At 43.6% G+C, this 14,523-nt stretch overlaps 1 protein-coding gene across 8 annotated transcripts in view; it reads right to left on the bottom strand.

The window, feature by feature from the left end:
* The window catches only part of SLC29A1 (solute carrier family 29 member 1 (Augustine blood group)), a 128,122-nt gene that overhangs the window by 10,256 nt on the left and 103,343 nt on the right, over positions 1-14,523 (bottom strand). For all 8 annotated transcript variants that reach the window (XM_061624842.1, XM_061624846.1, XM_061624848.1 and 5 more), the window contains 9 exons: positions 14,289-14,389; positions 10,185-10,266; positions 9,287-9,480; positions 8,082-8,221; positions 7,316-7,450; positions 6,738-6,835; positions 6,327-6,423; positions 316-407; positions 99-207 (listed from right to left, as the gene is read on the bottom strand). In XM_061624842.1, coding sequence (XP_061480826.1) covers positions 99-207; positions 316-407; positions 6,327-6,423; positions 6,738-6,835; positions 7,316-7,450; positions 8,082-8,221; positions 9,287-9,480; positions 10,185-10,266; positions 14,289-14,314 — 973 coding nt within the window. In that variant the 5' untranslated portion in view covers positions 14,315-14,389. The remainder of the gene's footprint in view (positions 1-98; positions 208-315; positions 408-6,326; positions 6,424-6,737; positions 6,836-7,315; positions 7,451-8,081; positions 8,222-9,286; positions 9,481-10,184; positions 10,267-14,288; positions 14,390-14,523) is intronic.

Genomic DNA, 14,523 nt, shown 5'->3' with positions numbered 1-14,523 from the left:
TGTAATAATTTTTTAAAAAAACTCGCCCAAATCTCCCAGGGTTTGGGCATCAGTCGTCTTGATCCAAGCCACTTCCAAGACTGTGCAATTTCACTTACCCCAAAGTGTCTCTCCTGCAATGGTTGATTTTACATCAGCAGTGACAGATGGGAAAACGCCAATAGTGACAGTAAAAACTAAGCAAACAGACACAGCCATGACCCAGATCTGGTGGAGAAAACGCAGCATGTGAATGTGAGAACAAATCCCCCCCCCACAAAAAAACAAATTAAAAGCATGCAGGTGTGGGAAAGGCTCATTCCACAGCTCAGGCACCTTTTTGAAAATGCTGAGGACTGAAGAGTTGTGGCTTGGCGCATGGGAGGCTCCATTCACAGTGTGTTTCTGTTCTACACCATTGAGGTCATCTGCAGAAAAAGAGGATAATGAGAATATCTTTCACTCACTTTTTTTAGTTATTTATTTCCTATATTTTCTCATAAAGTAAACTACGTCTGAGCATTTGATGCATCTGCAAACTTCTTTTAAACTTATATGTTTTTATTAAGCTTTTTGTATGAGGTTGTTAACAATAGTTAATTAAAAAAAAAAAATCCTAAGCAAGCATTACAGCAGAGTTGGAGACCATCTCCAGATGATGTTGGCCATGCTTGTTGGGACCAATGGGAGTTGAAGCTGAGCCACAGATTCCCCACCCCTGCACTAGAGAACTGAAATGTTCACTATATTGGCCAATATTTGAGTAAGAAATGCTGGGTGGTAGAAGAAAGGAGATTAACAGAATTAACACTGCAAATCAAGTACGAGTTATCTTTCCAAAACAGGGAATGTGAGGTAGGGGAATGGAGCATAACGGTGTCTTTGCTTATTATACAGCCACAAGAGCGGCTGTATACTATAGCCAGCATGAATTTTTCACATTCCGCAATGTTAAATTGAAAATACCCCCCATGCCATTTTGATGCTTCTCACAAGCTCATTTCAAAACAAAACCCTTACAAAAATTATAGTCCTGAACTCAAAAACAATTGCTTAAAAACCCTCTAAATTTTCATGGCGATACACAAAACAGGCAGAGAGAATCAAGAGTTCAAAGTATAAAAAGAGAGAGAAAAAATCCAGACCCCTTTTCGACTTTTTTCTGTCAGAGTTCTCATAATTTGTTGAAATTAATTAAAAATCAGCCATGTTCACAGAGTACCTGTAATCCTACTACTGACATTACCCCATCCTCTGACCTTCATCTTCTGCAGGTTAAAACTTAAAAAAATGCCTGGCCGATTTTTAATTAATTTAAGAAATTTAGCATTGCTGTCAATGATAAGCCCGGGCATGCTCAGTAAGAACCAACTGTCAGTGTTCTAAAAGCCAGATTCACAGCTGTTTGGCTTGGCTAATCAGGGGGGCACACCCAGCCTAGAAATATATTTCACTTTGGATGTTCATGGCTTTCCTCAAGGAATCCTGGGAAGTGTAGTTTGTGAAGGGTGCTGAGAATTGTTAGGAGACTCCTATTCTACTGACAGAGCTCCAGTGGCCAGAGTGGTTTAACAGTCAGCCGCTCTGATTGAAGCTCTGTGAGGGGAACAGGGCATCTCCTAGCAACTCTCAGCACCCTTCACTAACTACACTTCCCAGGATTCTTTGGGAGAAGCCATGATTGTCTAAAGTGAAATAAAGGTCTGGTGTGAATGTGGCCAGGGACAACTTTGGTTTAAATTTGGGTGGGAGGCTACATGTGCCTGCAGTAAAATAAAAAGATGGGGAAAACCCTGAAAGCAATGATACTGTTCACAATGTTTTTCTTTTGGAAAGGAAAGGGGCTTCCCCTCTGCCCAGTGCCTGCCCACCCAATCTCTTCCTCTTCCTGCCCTCCTCCTCCCCTCCTGCCCCTCCTCCAGGTCAGCTTCACCTATCCTAAGCATGATTGCACAGAAGTAAATCCCACTGCAAATAATCAAACCTGCCCTCTCCTCCTCCTCCCTTCTGTCCCTCCCCTCCCCCTTCATTTGCCCCTCCCTCCCCCTTCCAATCCCCCTCCTCTCTCCCCTACCGCTCTTCCTCCCCATGGTCAGTTTTAGCTATCTTAAGCATGATACCATGAAAATCCTATTCCATAGGGTCACCATAAGTCGGCAGTCCATCATGCAAATGATCAAACCTGGCCTCCCCTCCTCCTCTTTCCCATCACCTCCTTTTGCCCCTTCCCTCCCCCCTCTCCTTACAAACCCCTCCTTCCCCCTACCCCTCCCCTCTTCCTTCTTCCTCCTCCCCTGCCCACTCCAGCCCTCCCTCCCTCCCTCCCTCTTCCTCCTGCCCCCATGGTCAATTTTACCCATCCTAAGCATGATTGCATGGGAGTAAATCTCACTGAACTCAATAAACATGCAAATTATCAAAACTGCCCTCCTCCCCCCCTCGGCCCTTCCTCCTCCTCCCCTCCCCCTGCCCTTCCTCCTCGGCCCCTCCCCATCCCCTGTGGTCAGCTTCACCTATCCTAAGCATGATTGCAAGCGAGCAAATCCCACTGAACTCAATAAGCATGCAAGTGATCAATCCATTCTCAGCAAACATTACCTCCTGGAATAAAAAGCAGAGAAATTCACTTAGAGGCAAAAAAACCAGGGCTGTGGAGTCGGTACGCCAAACCTTCGATTCAGACTCCTCTATTTTTCTACTGTCCGACTCCGACTCCACCCAAAATTGCTTCCACAGCCCTGGAAAGGAGCATTTTTATCGCTGCCTGAATATGTGTTGATCTTGGCATCACAGCATTTGTCTTCATCTGGGTCCTGACTTCAGCTGACTTCATGGGAAGCTTCTTTGACATTTTGAATTTATATTTTAAAAAATGTGTCAATCAAAATTTATTTTGAAGCCGGAGTCGGTACATTTCTACCGACTCCGACTCCACCCAAAATTGCTTCCGACTCCAACTCCATGACTCCGACTCCACAGCCCTGCAAAAAACTTTGTGGTGTAATTACGTATCTATAGCCAACAAATATTTCTATCAAACTTTAAAAAGCAGGGAAATTGGGCAGCTATAGTGAATGCACCAGGGGAGCAGGAGACCTGACCTTCTCTCTGAGATATTGTACTGCCCTACAAATTGGTCAAAATGCAAACACCATTTGGGTTGGTCTTCCACAGTCCAATTCACTTCCTGTGTGGCTTGGAAGAATTTGGTAATGTCCCTCTGAGCATATAGTGAGTGGTGGCAACACCTGCAATCACCCCAAATAACACAAACAAGACATGTGCTTGTTTTAGCAGGAAGGAGGCAACAATATTAAGACGGTTGATATAGTTCAGATAGTCACTTTAAATATGTTTGATTTACTTTGCAATTTTAGTGAAGTTTCCTATAGCAAATCATTTTCTTTTGCTTCTGTTTCTGTGAATATGTAAAGTGCAGCAACACTTTGCAACACTAAAAACACTCCAAAAACAATTGTGGAATAATGGCACTGACTATTCTGCAGAATAGTTTCCAATGGACATGAGGAGTGTTTCAGTTTGCACAAGATAAAACAGTGGGAGGTGCACACTTGGATGAAACGGATTATTTGGATCCATACCAGTCGGGTTTCAGGACTGGTCACGGAACTGAAACAGCCTTGGTCACTCTGGTTGATGATTTGAGGAGGGCATTAGATAGGGGAGAATCCACCTTTCTTGTCCTCCTCGATCTCTCAGCGGCTTTTGATACTGTCGACCACAGTATCCTTCTGCTTCGCCTAGAGGGATTGGGAATTGGAGGCACTGTATTACAGTGGTTCCATTCCTTTCTCTCCGACAGGTACCAACAGGTAGTTTTGGGGGAGGAGGTATCAGACCCTTGGCCTCTCAATTGTGGTGTGCCACAGGGCTCTATCCTCTCTCCCATGCTATTTAACATCTATATGAAGCCGCTGGGAGCAATCATCAGGAGATTTGGGCTGCAGTGTCATCAATATGCGGATGACACTCAGCTCTATCTCTCATTTAAATCTTCACCAGAGTTGGCTGTGGAGACCTTGTCCAACTGCCTGGAATCCGTGAGTGGATGGATGGGAAGGAACAAGCTGAAGTTGAACCCTGATAAAACCGAGGTACTACTTGTGGGGGACAAGAGAAGGTTGGGCGACATTGACCTGAAGTTCAATGGGGTGAGTTTACCCCTAAAGGACCAGGTCCGCAGCCTTGGGGTTGTGCTTGATTCCAGGCTGTCCATGGAGGCTCAGATTTCGGCAGTGAGCCGGGCAGCCTGGTACCAACTACACCTCATACGAAGGCTGCAACCCTACCTTCCTGTTCATCAGCTCCCACTGGTGGTACACGCCCTGATCACCTCTCGTTTGGACTACTGTAATGCGCTCTACGTGGGGTTACCCTTGAAAACGGTCCAGAAATTACAACTGATACAAAATGCGGCGGCTCGACTACTTACGAATAGTCGCCGCCGAGATCACATCACACCAGTGTTGTTCGACCTACACTGGCTTTCAGTTGTTTTCCGAGCCCAATTCAAGGTGTTGGTATTGACCTTTAAATCCCTATACGGTTTCGGCCCAGTTTATCTCACAGAGCGCCTTCAACGCCACCAATTATGCCGCCCGACAAGATCGGCCACACAGGGCCTTCTCTCAATCCCGCCAACAAAAACAGCCAGATTGGCGGGTACAAAAGAGAGGGCATTCTCAGTGGCGGCCCCCACTCTTTGGAACTCCCTCCCACAAGATCTCCGGCATGCCTCTTCCCTAAATGTATTTCGGAAAGCCTTAAAGACCTGGCTTTTTCAGCAGGCCTTCGGGGTATCCGGGGAGGGTTAATTGATATAATTGTAATGCCTCCTACCCAGTTTTAATATTGTCGTTGCAGATCTATTGTTTTTATTGTATTACTGTATTTTATTAATTGTATTTTAATAATTTTGTAAGTCGCCTAGAGTGGCCATCAGCCAGATAGGCAACAAAGAAATTAAATTTATTATTATTATATTATTATATTCTAGCAAAATTCTAGGTGTGCTCTATGTTTTTAATTGACCATGCCCACCTTTCCTTAAGTGGAGTGGTTTAAGCTTAGCAGGCTGAAAACATGCATCTTCGGCAGGCCACGATTGTGTCTTCCAACAGCTAGAGTCATTGCTTAAGTAGCAACATATTGTAATCAATCTGATTTTACATCAAACTTCAGTTTCAGATTCAACTGTTAATACAACCAAAACAGAAATAGAACATAACCTCCAATTTGAAACACAAAAGGCTGTCTTCACAATCATATGACATTGACCAATAAAAAGGCACTGAAATTAATACAAATAAATTTGACACAGATTTCTAGGATGAATAATGAGAGAAATATAATTTTCTAGATTAGTTTCTTTAGTAGAAACTTTAGTAACACAAGAAAGAAGCAGAGTAAGAAGAACACCAATAAACATAAAAAAAATTAATTCTCCATCTTTGGAGATGGCAGGTGTTGCCACCACTCACCATATGCTCCAAGGCACCTTCTTCCAAACTACACAGGAAGTGGATTGGACTGTGAAAGACCAACCCAAATTGTGTCTGCATTTTGACAAATTTGTAGGGCAGTACAATATCTCAGAGAGGAGGTCAGGTGCATTCACTATAGCTGCCCAATTTCCCTGCTTTTTAAAGTTTGATAGAAATATCTGTTGGCTATAGGTACGTTCTCAAACTGCAAGGTTTTTTGTCTATTAGTGAATATATATTTAATTTATGAGAGCATATCCGTAATAAATTTAAGGTGCCACAAGACTCTTCATTATTTTTGCTGCAACCAATTAACAACTTCCAGAGGGGAAAGTGTGTTACATGCAGAGAAGAATGAAACCATGGCTCTGTGAAGAAATCTTGCTTTGTGATACCACTAACCAGTTTGCGATATAGTGAGTTACGGCCAGCCAAGTCCTCTCAAATCATCACCTTGGATCGTATAACCTGCTGTAGTCTTCCAACTTTTTAATAATTTCCATTGTAACTGCCACAACTAGGAGTGATAAGAACTACTCATGAAAAAAAATCATATCTTGGGGATTGCAAAAAAATCCAGAAGAGGGCCACTGCTGAGTCAGGAATTACGGTTTATTGCATATATTCTATAACACAGGTGTTAACCTGTGGCCCTCCAGATGTTGTTGGAGAATACCAGCCATAATCCCTGAGCATAGCCATTCTATTGTAGCCCAACAATATCTGGAGGGCCACAGGTTCCTACCCCGTTGACTATTCCCAGGTGCTGGTGGGAACCCCACAATAATTGAATTAGCTGCACACACCCCTCCTTCCCATACTCCCCTCCTCTCTGCCTTTTACCTTTCTTGATGAGGTCATCCTTGGTTTCCATCTCCGAGTAGGCATCATGGGTCTGATACTTTGTCTTGTCCTTCATCGAGTAGTAACGGAAGAAGTCCTGTGGAGAAGAAAATCAGAGCATAGAACTTGTGTTTGTGTGGAAGGAACAACTATCAACTACCACGTTGTGGTAGCGAAGGGAAACATGTTGGGAACTCTTCTGAAACAAAACTTTGAGATACACAAGTCCAGTTGAACCACAAAGTATCAATGAGAATGGGGCATACAGCCTGGACTCCCTTGCAAAATGGTGCCCATCAGCTAGGAGTGTAAGGAGCTCCCCACTTGCCCACTACTTCAGTACAGGTGGGGCTACTTTTATTTATTTATTTACTTAAAATATTTCTATTTTAGAGAAAAGAGCATCCTTACCAGACGAGGCAACACAATATAGGAGCCAATGGCCACTAGGATCACTATACAGGCTGTAATGAAGTAACCAAAGGCACTGTCTTCCAGTTTAGAACCACCTGAAAGATATGGAAAGAAATGGTCACTACGGAGACTCCCCCACCCCCATATTTAACCTTAAAGGGAAGTAGAGACAGCCACCTGTCCCCCACTGGAAAGCATGTTTCTAGGAACTGTGAGACACCCCCCCTTCAAACTGGAGGGGGGGGTCAAATTCAATCCTTTGCAGAGGTCCACATCACAAACCAGCCCACAGAATCTAGACCACCAATCATGACCCCTGTAGAGCCAATAGTTCTGAAGATACCTTGACCTCAAGGCTTGCCCTTCATAGGTGTCACATCACTGAGAAGAGGCAGACAGATTAGGGGCTTTCTATGCTGCAGCTGGTGGGCCCCAGTGAAAAGATAGTCTCATGGTTAGCCTTCACCTTTGCCGGAGCAGATGTTATGGGTTACTTCTGACCTCATCTTTCACCCTCCCAAGTAACCCAGGTTGCCCTAGTGAAAGGAGACAAGTGGATGTGTAGCAATACTCACTGGCAATAGCACAGATCATGGCCAGAGCTGCAAATGTCCCTGCAAGGCCCTGCCCGCTCATAATAGGTGCTGTGTAACTGGCAGGCAGGAGCCCTGCCAGTCCAAAGAGGCTGCTCTGGAGAATGGCACCAAAGGCTGTCAGGAGAAAAGGCAGACAGATGAACATTCACAAGGGAGTGGTAGGCAGGCCTGGTGCAGGGAAGACACTGTGGGCCCCACCTAGGGCTGAGGAGCAGGATACTGTCTGGATAGACACCATCAAGGGCCATATGCCACACACAGCCTTGCTGGGGAAGAACCAGTGCCTGTACATCAAGGATGAGGAAACTCCAGATGCTGTGGGAGTCCAGCTCCCATCTGCCGCAGCCTACATAGCCAATGGTCAGGAATGATGAGAGTTAAAAGTCCAACAACATCTAGAGGGCTATAAGATCCCCATCCCTGTTCTACACACTCCTACAATTCCTCCTGTTGGCAAAAACCGGAGATGCAAAAGCTACATTCTTCTCACTTCTGCCCCAGTTCCTACAAAATCTTCTGCTGGGAGAGGAACAGCTGTGAATTCTGAGATTCCCCTACCCCCAAAGGCATCAGGGTGGGGGAATCTCACAGAGAAGAGCACTCAGGATTCACCTTTCCTGCACTGAGGGCAATGCTAAATTATTATTTTTTTCATTGGTGAATGGTTGGAATACGAGAGACAGATTTAGGTGTCTATACCCCTTCTATCTATATCAAGGCCAATTTACACCTGATTTCCACTTACAATTGATGAAGACTATCTTGACCATGGTGATGACGAAGAAACGGAAAGGCTCCATGGAGATCTTCACCAGGATAGCTGTTATCATGAAGACCAACAGGATGCCCACCAAGCTGCATAGGATCCGTACCTGCTGAGGGATCCTAGCAAGTTGAAATTGAGAGAAACTCACTGTAGAAAACTAAAAAGACCAGTGAAGATGCCAAGAGGGCATTGCCTCTTCATGGGAAGAGATGAACTGTTTGAAATGCTGAAAACTCTTAGCTGAATTCATAACAGTTAGCTTCCATTTCACACATAAAGGTATAATGAAACCATTTTCATCCTGGTTGAGACAGGTTTGGTAGCCTCTTTTCACTTATACATATTAATTGTTTTATTTAAAAATATTAAAACTATCAAAGCAGTTTACAACAAATACACACATCACCAAAAATCACATAAAGATTTAAAGTTACAGATCATCAGCTAACTATTACAGAAAGCGTTTTTAATTTTCTGTCCAAACCTAGCAGCATAGAAAAGTTTTCAGCAAATGTTTAAAATATAGAAGACGCTTGCTGAATCTCTGTTGGAAGAACATTCCACAGGATGGGACTGATGATACTAAAGGCTCAGTTTTGTGTCAATGTCAAATGAGCCTCACCAACTCAGAGGACAAGCTGGTCCCCAGCCAGTGTGACACATGTCAAATCCATGAGCAATAATGGAGAGAATACTCATTATAGACCTGGGTCAATCCTCTCCATCAGGTTCAGCCAGCACACGGAGTTGTAGTCCAAAACACGTGGAGGGCAGCAGGATGGGGAAAACTGTCCTAAGAGATCTGGGTTCCAATTCTGACTCAGTCATGGGTAACCAGCCTCAACCAGAGTCTATCTTTATGTTTCACTTTTACAGAAAAAAATGAAACATCCACCAGCTACATTGCAAGACTGAAGGCAACAAAGAGAATAACAGCACGTCTTTATTAGCAAGAACCTTGTTTATTTTAAATTTAAATACTTTGTGCACCTAAGTTATGTTTATCATGAAAAGTCAAAGAGCTACTTGAATTCATTTACAATGGAAGTGACAGAAAAAAAATTGGGAAGGTACAGGTTGCCTTGCCCTGGATGTTACTACTAGGCTAGGGAGGGAAAGAGGGACAAAGCAGGAAGGAGAGAAGTGTGGGACTCCTTTTTTTGAGGAAACTACAAAGATCTCACCTCTGGTGGAGGCAGGAGTTGAGACAGGTGAAGATGAGTAGAGGCAACATGGCACAGAGCGTCATCACATTGTTGAATATGGACTGCAGGTACGTGGGAGGAGCTTCCCCCTTCTCCGTGACATTCACATTAGTAAGGTGATCAATAGAGGATACATTGTTGTAGGCCTCCTCTTTTAGTCGGCTGTTAAAGTACTGCAGAGGATGGACACAGAAGAGTGTGGAAGGTCATGCAGAAAACCAGTGTCAGTGTCAAGCAGGTGTTAAGTACCTAATAGGGATGGGCTCTCCTCCTCCTATTAAAATACCAATATTAAATAGTTTGGGCAAATTTGCTAAGCCATATTTATGGCAACAAGCCAGAGGGTTATTTTTGGGTCTCACAAATGTCTTGAAGTGATTCATCTTGGAAAAGACAGAAAAGAAAGAGACTTCTTTCCAATGGGAAGGTCCAAGTTGGCTTGCTGTGGATGCTGCTGTTGGGCTAGAGGGGGTTTGGACAACATGTGCCCCTTCCACAGGACCAAAACAGTGTCCCTGTTTCTACCCATATTCATCAAGCATTCCTCATCAGAAGGAACATTCCATGTATAGGTGCAAGCCATAGAATGTGGCACTGAAGTGTTAGAGACTATAGTGTTTTGAACACAGACCAACACAGGACCACCAAGTCTCTTAATCTGGACTTGTACTACAATGGGCATAGAAGTGGTGGAAATATCCAACATACAGCTTAATTTCTCAAGGCACACTTCAGTCCCTCTTGCAGCTCATGAGTGTATATTGACAAACAGTTTGTCTAATCCTTAATCTAGACCAACCCCTTGCCCTGATGAAGGCATCGGGTGCCAAACACATCTCCTATACACACAAGGTGCTCCCACCTCCCCTGAACTTACCTTCCCAGCTGTAATGAAAAAATTCCATGGCAAAAGTGTTCCAAGTCCAAGTATGAAAAAGATCAGCCAAACAGCCTTACACCTGCGAGAAACAAGGACAATCAGTGAGGACTAAATTGGTACCCTGGATGGAGGACAATCTAGATATGTAAGACATTTATATATTGCCATTCAAAATATTGTAAACTATCCAAAGATTAGACTGTTAGAAAGACAGTAATTACAAAAAGCATTACACATGCCAGAAAGCTAGTATGGTGTAGTGATTAAGAGAGTGTTGGACTAGAACCAGGGAGACCAGAGTTTAAATCCCAACTTGACCAATAATATCACTGGACAGTCACAATCTGTCAGTCTAACCTACCTCACAGGGTCATTGTGAGGATAAATGGGGAGGAGAAACATTACATCGCCTTGTGCTCCTTGGAGTAAAGATGAGATAAAAAAAAAACAGAGTAAAATAGAGAAACAAAAGAGGATGGAGAGAGAAGGGAGGAAAGGAGTTGTCTAGCATTACCCCAGAGGGGAAAGAAGCAGCTTGGGAGAAGGGGGGGGGAAGGGAAAGGGAGAGCTTTGGGGCAAGATACTTCAGTGGCGAGTCAGAAGGAGGGAGACAGAAGTGTGTGGACTGTAAATACGGTCTCTACACTTCAAGCTAATGTCTTCTGTAAGTGCCAGTTGAAAGGAGTTGTGATAAATTACACACACAGAACGGATCCCATGACAATATGAGCCTCAAACTCTGTGTGAGTGCAGGCTCACCAGGTGGTCTCTGGAAATAAGAGACACCCTTGGGACTTTTAGGGCTAAGAAAATACAAATACTGACTTTTAGGGCTAAGAAAATACAAATACTGTAAAACCATCAATATTAAAAAAAAGGTAAGTTAAAACCCCTGGAAGAATAAAAACACTTTTGCCTGGCGCCTGCAAGTTAATAGACTAGGCATCTGGCATGCTTCTTCAGGGAAGGTGCTCCATATCGGTGGCCGCATAGCCCTCACCCTGGCCACCGTCCATCTTCTCTCTGATTGTGGGAGTACCCAGAGAAGGGTTGGTAGAAGATCTCAGCATCTGGGGGAGGCTGATGCGAGAATAAAGTGTCCCTTTGTTGTCGTCAAGCTCACCTCCTTCTCCTTCTCTTTGGATTACCTCAGGAGTTGTCACCAGAAACAACATATGGGTTAAGAGTCCGACTACCCTCTGCTGGAACACTACTTAACTACTATTGAACTTAACAGCTCAATATCCAATCAGAGCCATCAAAGGCAGCAAGAGGCTGCTCTAAGTTGTCAACACAAAATGGGGGTGGTTACACTCTCCTGTCACTGTCAGCCTACTGTTTTCTATAGGCTGCAGTCAACACATTCTTCCAAACAGGTTATAAGCAAGATGGCAACTTCCAAGCCCATAACAGCCAGATGAGCAGACACTAGCTAGGCTACAGTGATGGGAAATCAAGCATAAACTGCTCCATAAACATGCCCTTCAGGCTATATATAGCCTCAGAGCCACTAAGAGGCAATATTTGGACTCTTACTAGAATCTTGTACAATATAAATCAGCCTTCCCCAACCTCCAGATTATTTGGACTACAACTCTCATTAGCCCTGGGCCACCAATGCTCAGGGATAATGGGACTTGGAGTCCAAAACATCTGAAGGCTACAAGGTTGGCATATGTTATAGATACATTCTTTTGGTATTTATTTACAATCTTTACTGTGCTTGTTCTCACCAGACTCTGTGAGGTTAACTGGAATATTACTCTCATTTAATTTCCTCCATGTCCTTCGAATTTAATTTGTGAGCATGTAGGGGACATGGATCCATCTCATTTTTATTTATTTTACAAGATTTATACACTGATTGTAGATAATCTCTAAGCAGTTTACCAAAAAACACTAAAATTATCAGAAAAACAGTTAAAAACAGGTAATTAAAATATTGTTAAAACAATTAAAACAGCAACGGACTAAGAAGATTAAAACACATCAGTATCTATGTGTCTGGATGGAAAATGGACTGCCTTCAAGTCGATTCCGACTTATGGTGACCCTATGAATAGGGTTTTCATGGTAAAAGGTATTCAGACGTGGTTTTACCATTGCCTTTCTCTGAGGCTGAGAGGTAGTGACTGGCCCAAGGTCACCCAGTGAGTTTCATGGCTATGTGGGGATTCGAACCCTGGTCTCCCAGGTCGTAGTCCAACACTCTAACCATTACACCACACTGGCTCTCATGTGTCTGGATAGGCTTGCCTAAACAAAAAAGTTTTAAGTAGGTGACGAAAAGAATACAGCAAAGTCGCTGCCTGATGTCAATAGGCAGGGAGTTCCAAAGAATAACTGTCACCACACTAAAAGAGTGACTTATTACAAGTGTGGAACAAGTATTATGCAGCACCTGTAACAGTGCTAGTTCTGTAGATCACATGTACAAACAATTCCTGTTAATGCATCTCGAGACTTGGGATGGACAATCTATAGCTCTAAATAAATAAATAAATAAGGACACAATGCGGTTATGGTTATAGTCCTGTTGATTCTGTGAGAGAAATTTAAGTACATGTTTGACTGGAGTATGTCCTGAATGTCAAACTAAATATTATTATTCATTAAATTTATATCCCGACCTCCCTCCCAGAAGAAGCCCAAGGTGGCAAACAAAACACTAAAAACACTTTAAAACATCTTAAAAACAGAAAGTGAGTAAATACATAAACTTTCAACACACTCAAGCATGTAAATGCAGAGCAAAAAAAACCCTCTTTGTATCAATGTTTTGTAACGGTCACAGAAGAACTGACTGGGAAAGTACTTTGCCCAGTCCCTTGGGATCATTCATGTAGCAATCATCATATATTAAGCCATCAGAAAAGGTGTACAGTTTGTGACAAAGGAGGATTTGGACAGTGGCTAAAATGAGGCAAATTACGATAAGGGCAGCAGGATGGTGTAGAAATATGATCTATTTTGTGCTAGGTCTCCTGACTAGAAGCCTAGCTGGGGCTTGTGTTTAGGAGGAAAGAGAACAAATGCTTCCTTCAGTTTGTGGCTGTTTCTATCTGTGGCTCATCCTAGGCTCCTGCAGGGCCCTCAATGACCATCCCATGTTGCCTGCTTCTTATGTCAGAAAGAGGGAGCACTTGTTTCTGTGGTGAACTAAGCTGGAAAGTAGAAAGAGATTCAGAAACTGGCAAGGAGGCAGAGCTAATTTTTTTCAGGGACTGCATTTCACTTTCACGTTCTTGTTGCCAAGGTAATTCTCTTTGTTTTTGCTGCTGCTACTGCTGCAGAACAAGGATGTGTCTCAGCTACTTCAGCCCAGTTATCAGATTGTCAGTCCAGGCATCAAAACATCAGGCTTCCAAAACACTCACACAATATTTCCCATACAATAATGCAGACTAAAAGGTCCTGGGTTCAACTCCTAGCATGTCCAGACAGAGGTGGGAAAGACTCTTGCCTGAAATTCTGGATTGCTGCTACCAGTCAGTGTTGACAATAATGAGCTAGATGGACCATTGGTTTTAATATATATAAAGGTGGCTTCCTATGTTCCTATCTCCACTTGGGGGAAATGCGTCATGTGAAGTGGCCTTCAAAATCACAGGGAAGAATAAGAGACAGTTCTGTACAGTACTAGCGGAGCTGGGTCCAGGTTTTAGGGGGTCTTTAGTGCCCTTTAATGCCCCCCTCCATTAGTGGGTTTACCTGGTGGCCATGACAGGCAGCAGCCATGCGTTCATGAGTAAGCCGCTCAGTCTAGAAGCTACTGCCATTTAAATTACCCACAACGCCCCTGACATAGTTTTGATCTAGGACATTGTGGAAAATGAAAATGACAGTGATCCCCAGACTAAGCTGCCTGGCATTCATTGGAGCAGCAGAAAAAAAACATTAATTTAAAAGGTGGCCTAAAGTAGGTGTCAGCAGTGAGCCCTGCCAGGGTGCTGAGACTCCACCAGCAGTGTGTTGTGTGGTAATGCTGGGCCTGGTGCTTAGTAAAGACTTGTGGCAGGGGTGGGGGACATGTATGGGTTTGCATCTGTCCATCCACAGAGGCAGAATATTCATTTCTGTCCCACTGTATGCCAAACATACCTGTCCTGGGGGCTGTTGCGTGTCATTCTGGCGCTGCGGCAAGCTTGCAGGAGTATCTTGCGTCTAGTGAATTCTCACCGCTTCACTTCACAGCTGGCCCCCTGTAGAGTCAAAATAGAAATAGATTAGTTACTGATTAATTTTACTAAATTAGATTACTATGCATGTGTTATGTATCCTGTGCAGTATATTGTCTACACACAAGACCTTGGAGCTTTGTGGAAAATATGTCTGG

The sequence above is a fragment of the Rhineura floridana genome, chromosome 4 (genome assembly GCF_030035675.1).
Source record: "Rhineura floridana isolate rRhiFlo1 chromosome 4, rRhiFlo1.hap2, whole genome shotgun sequence".
Lineage (NCBI taxonomy): Eukaryota > Metazoa > Chordata > Lepidosauria > Squamata > Rhineuridae > Rhineura > Rhineura floridana.
The sequence above is the reverse complement of the archived record's forward strand: the minus strand, read 5'-3'. Positions and strand labels throughout refer to the sequence as shown.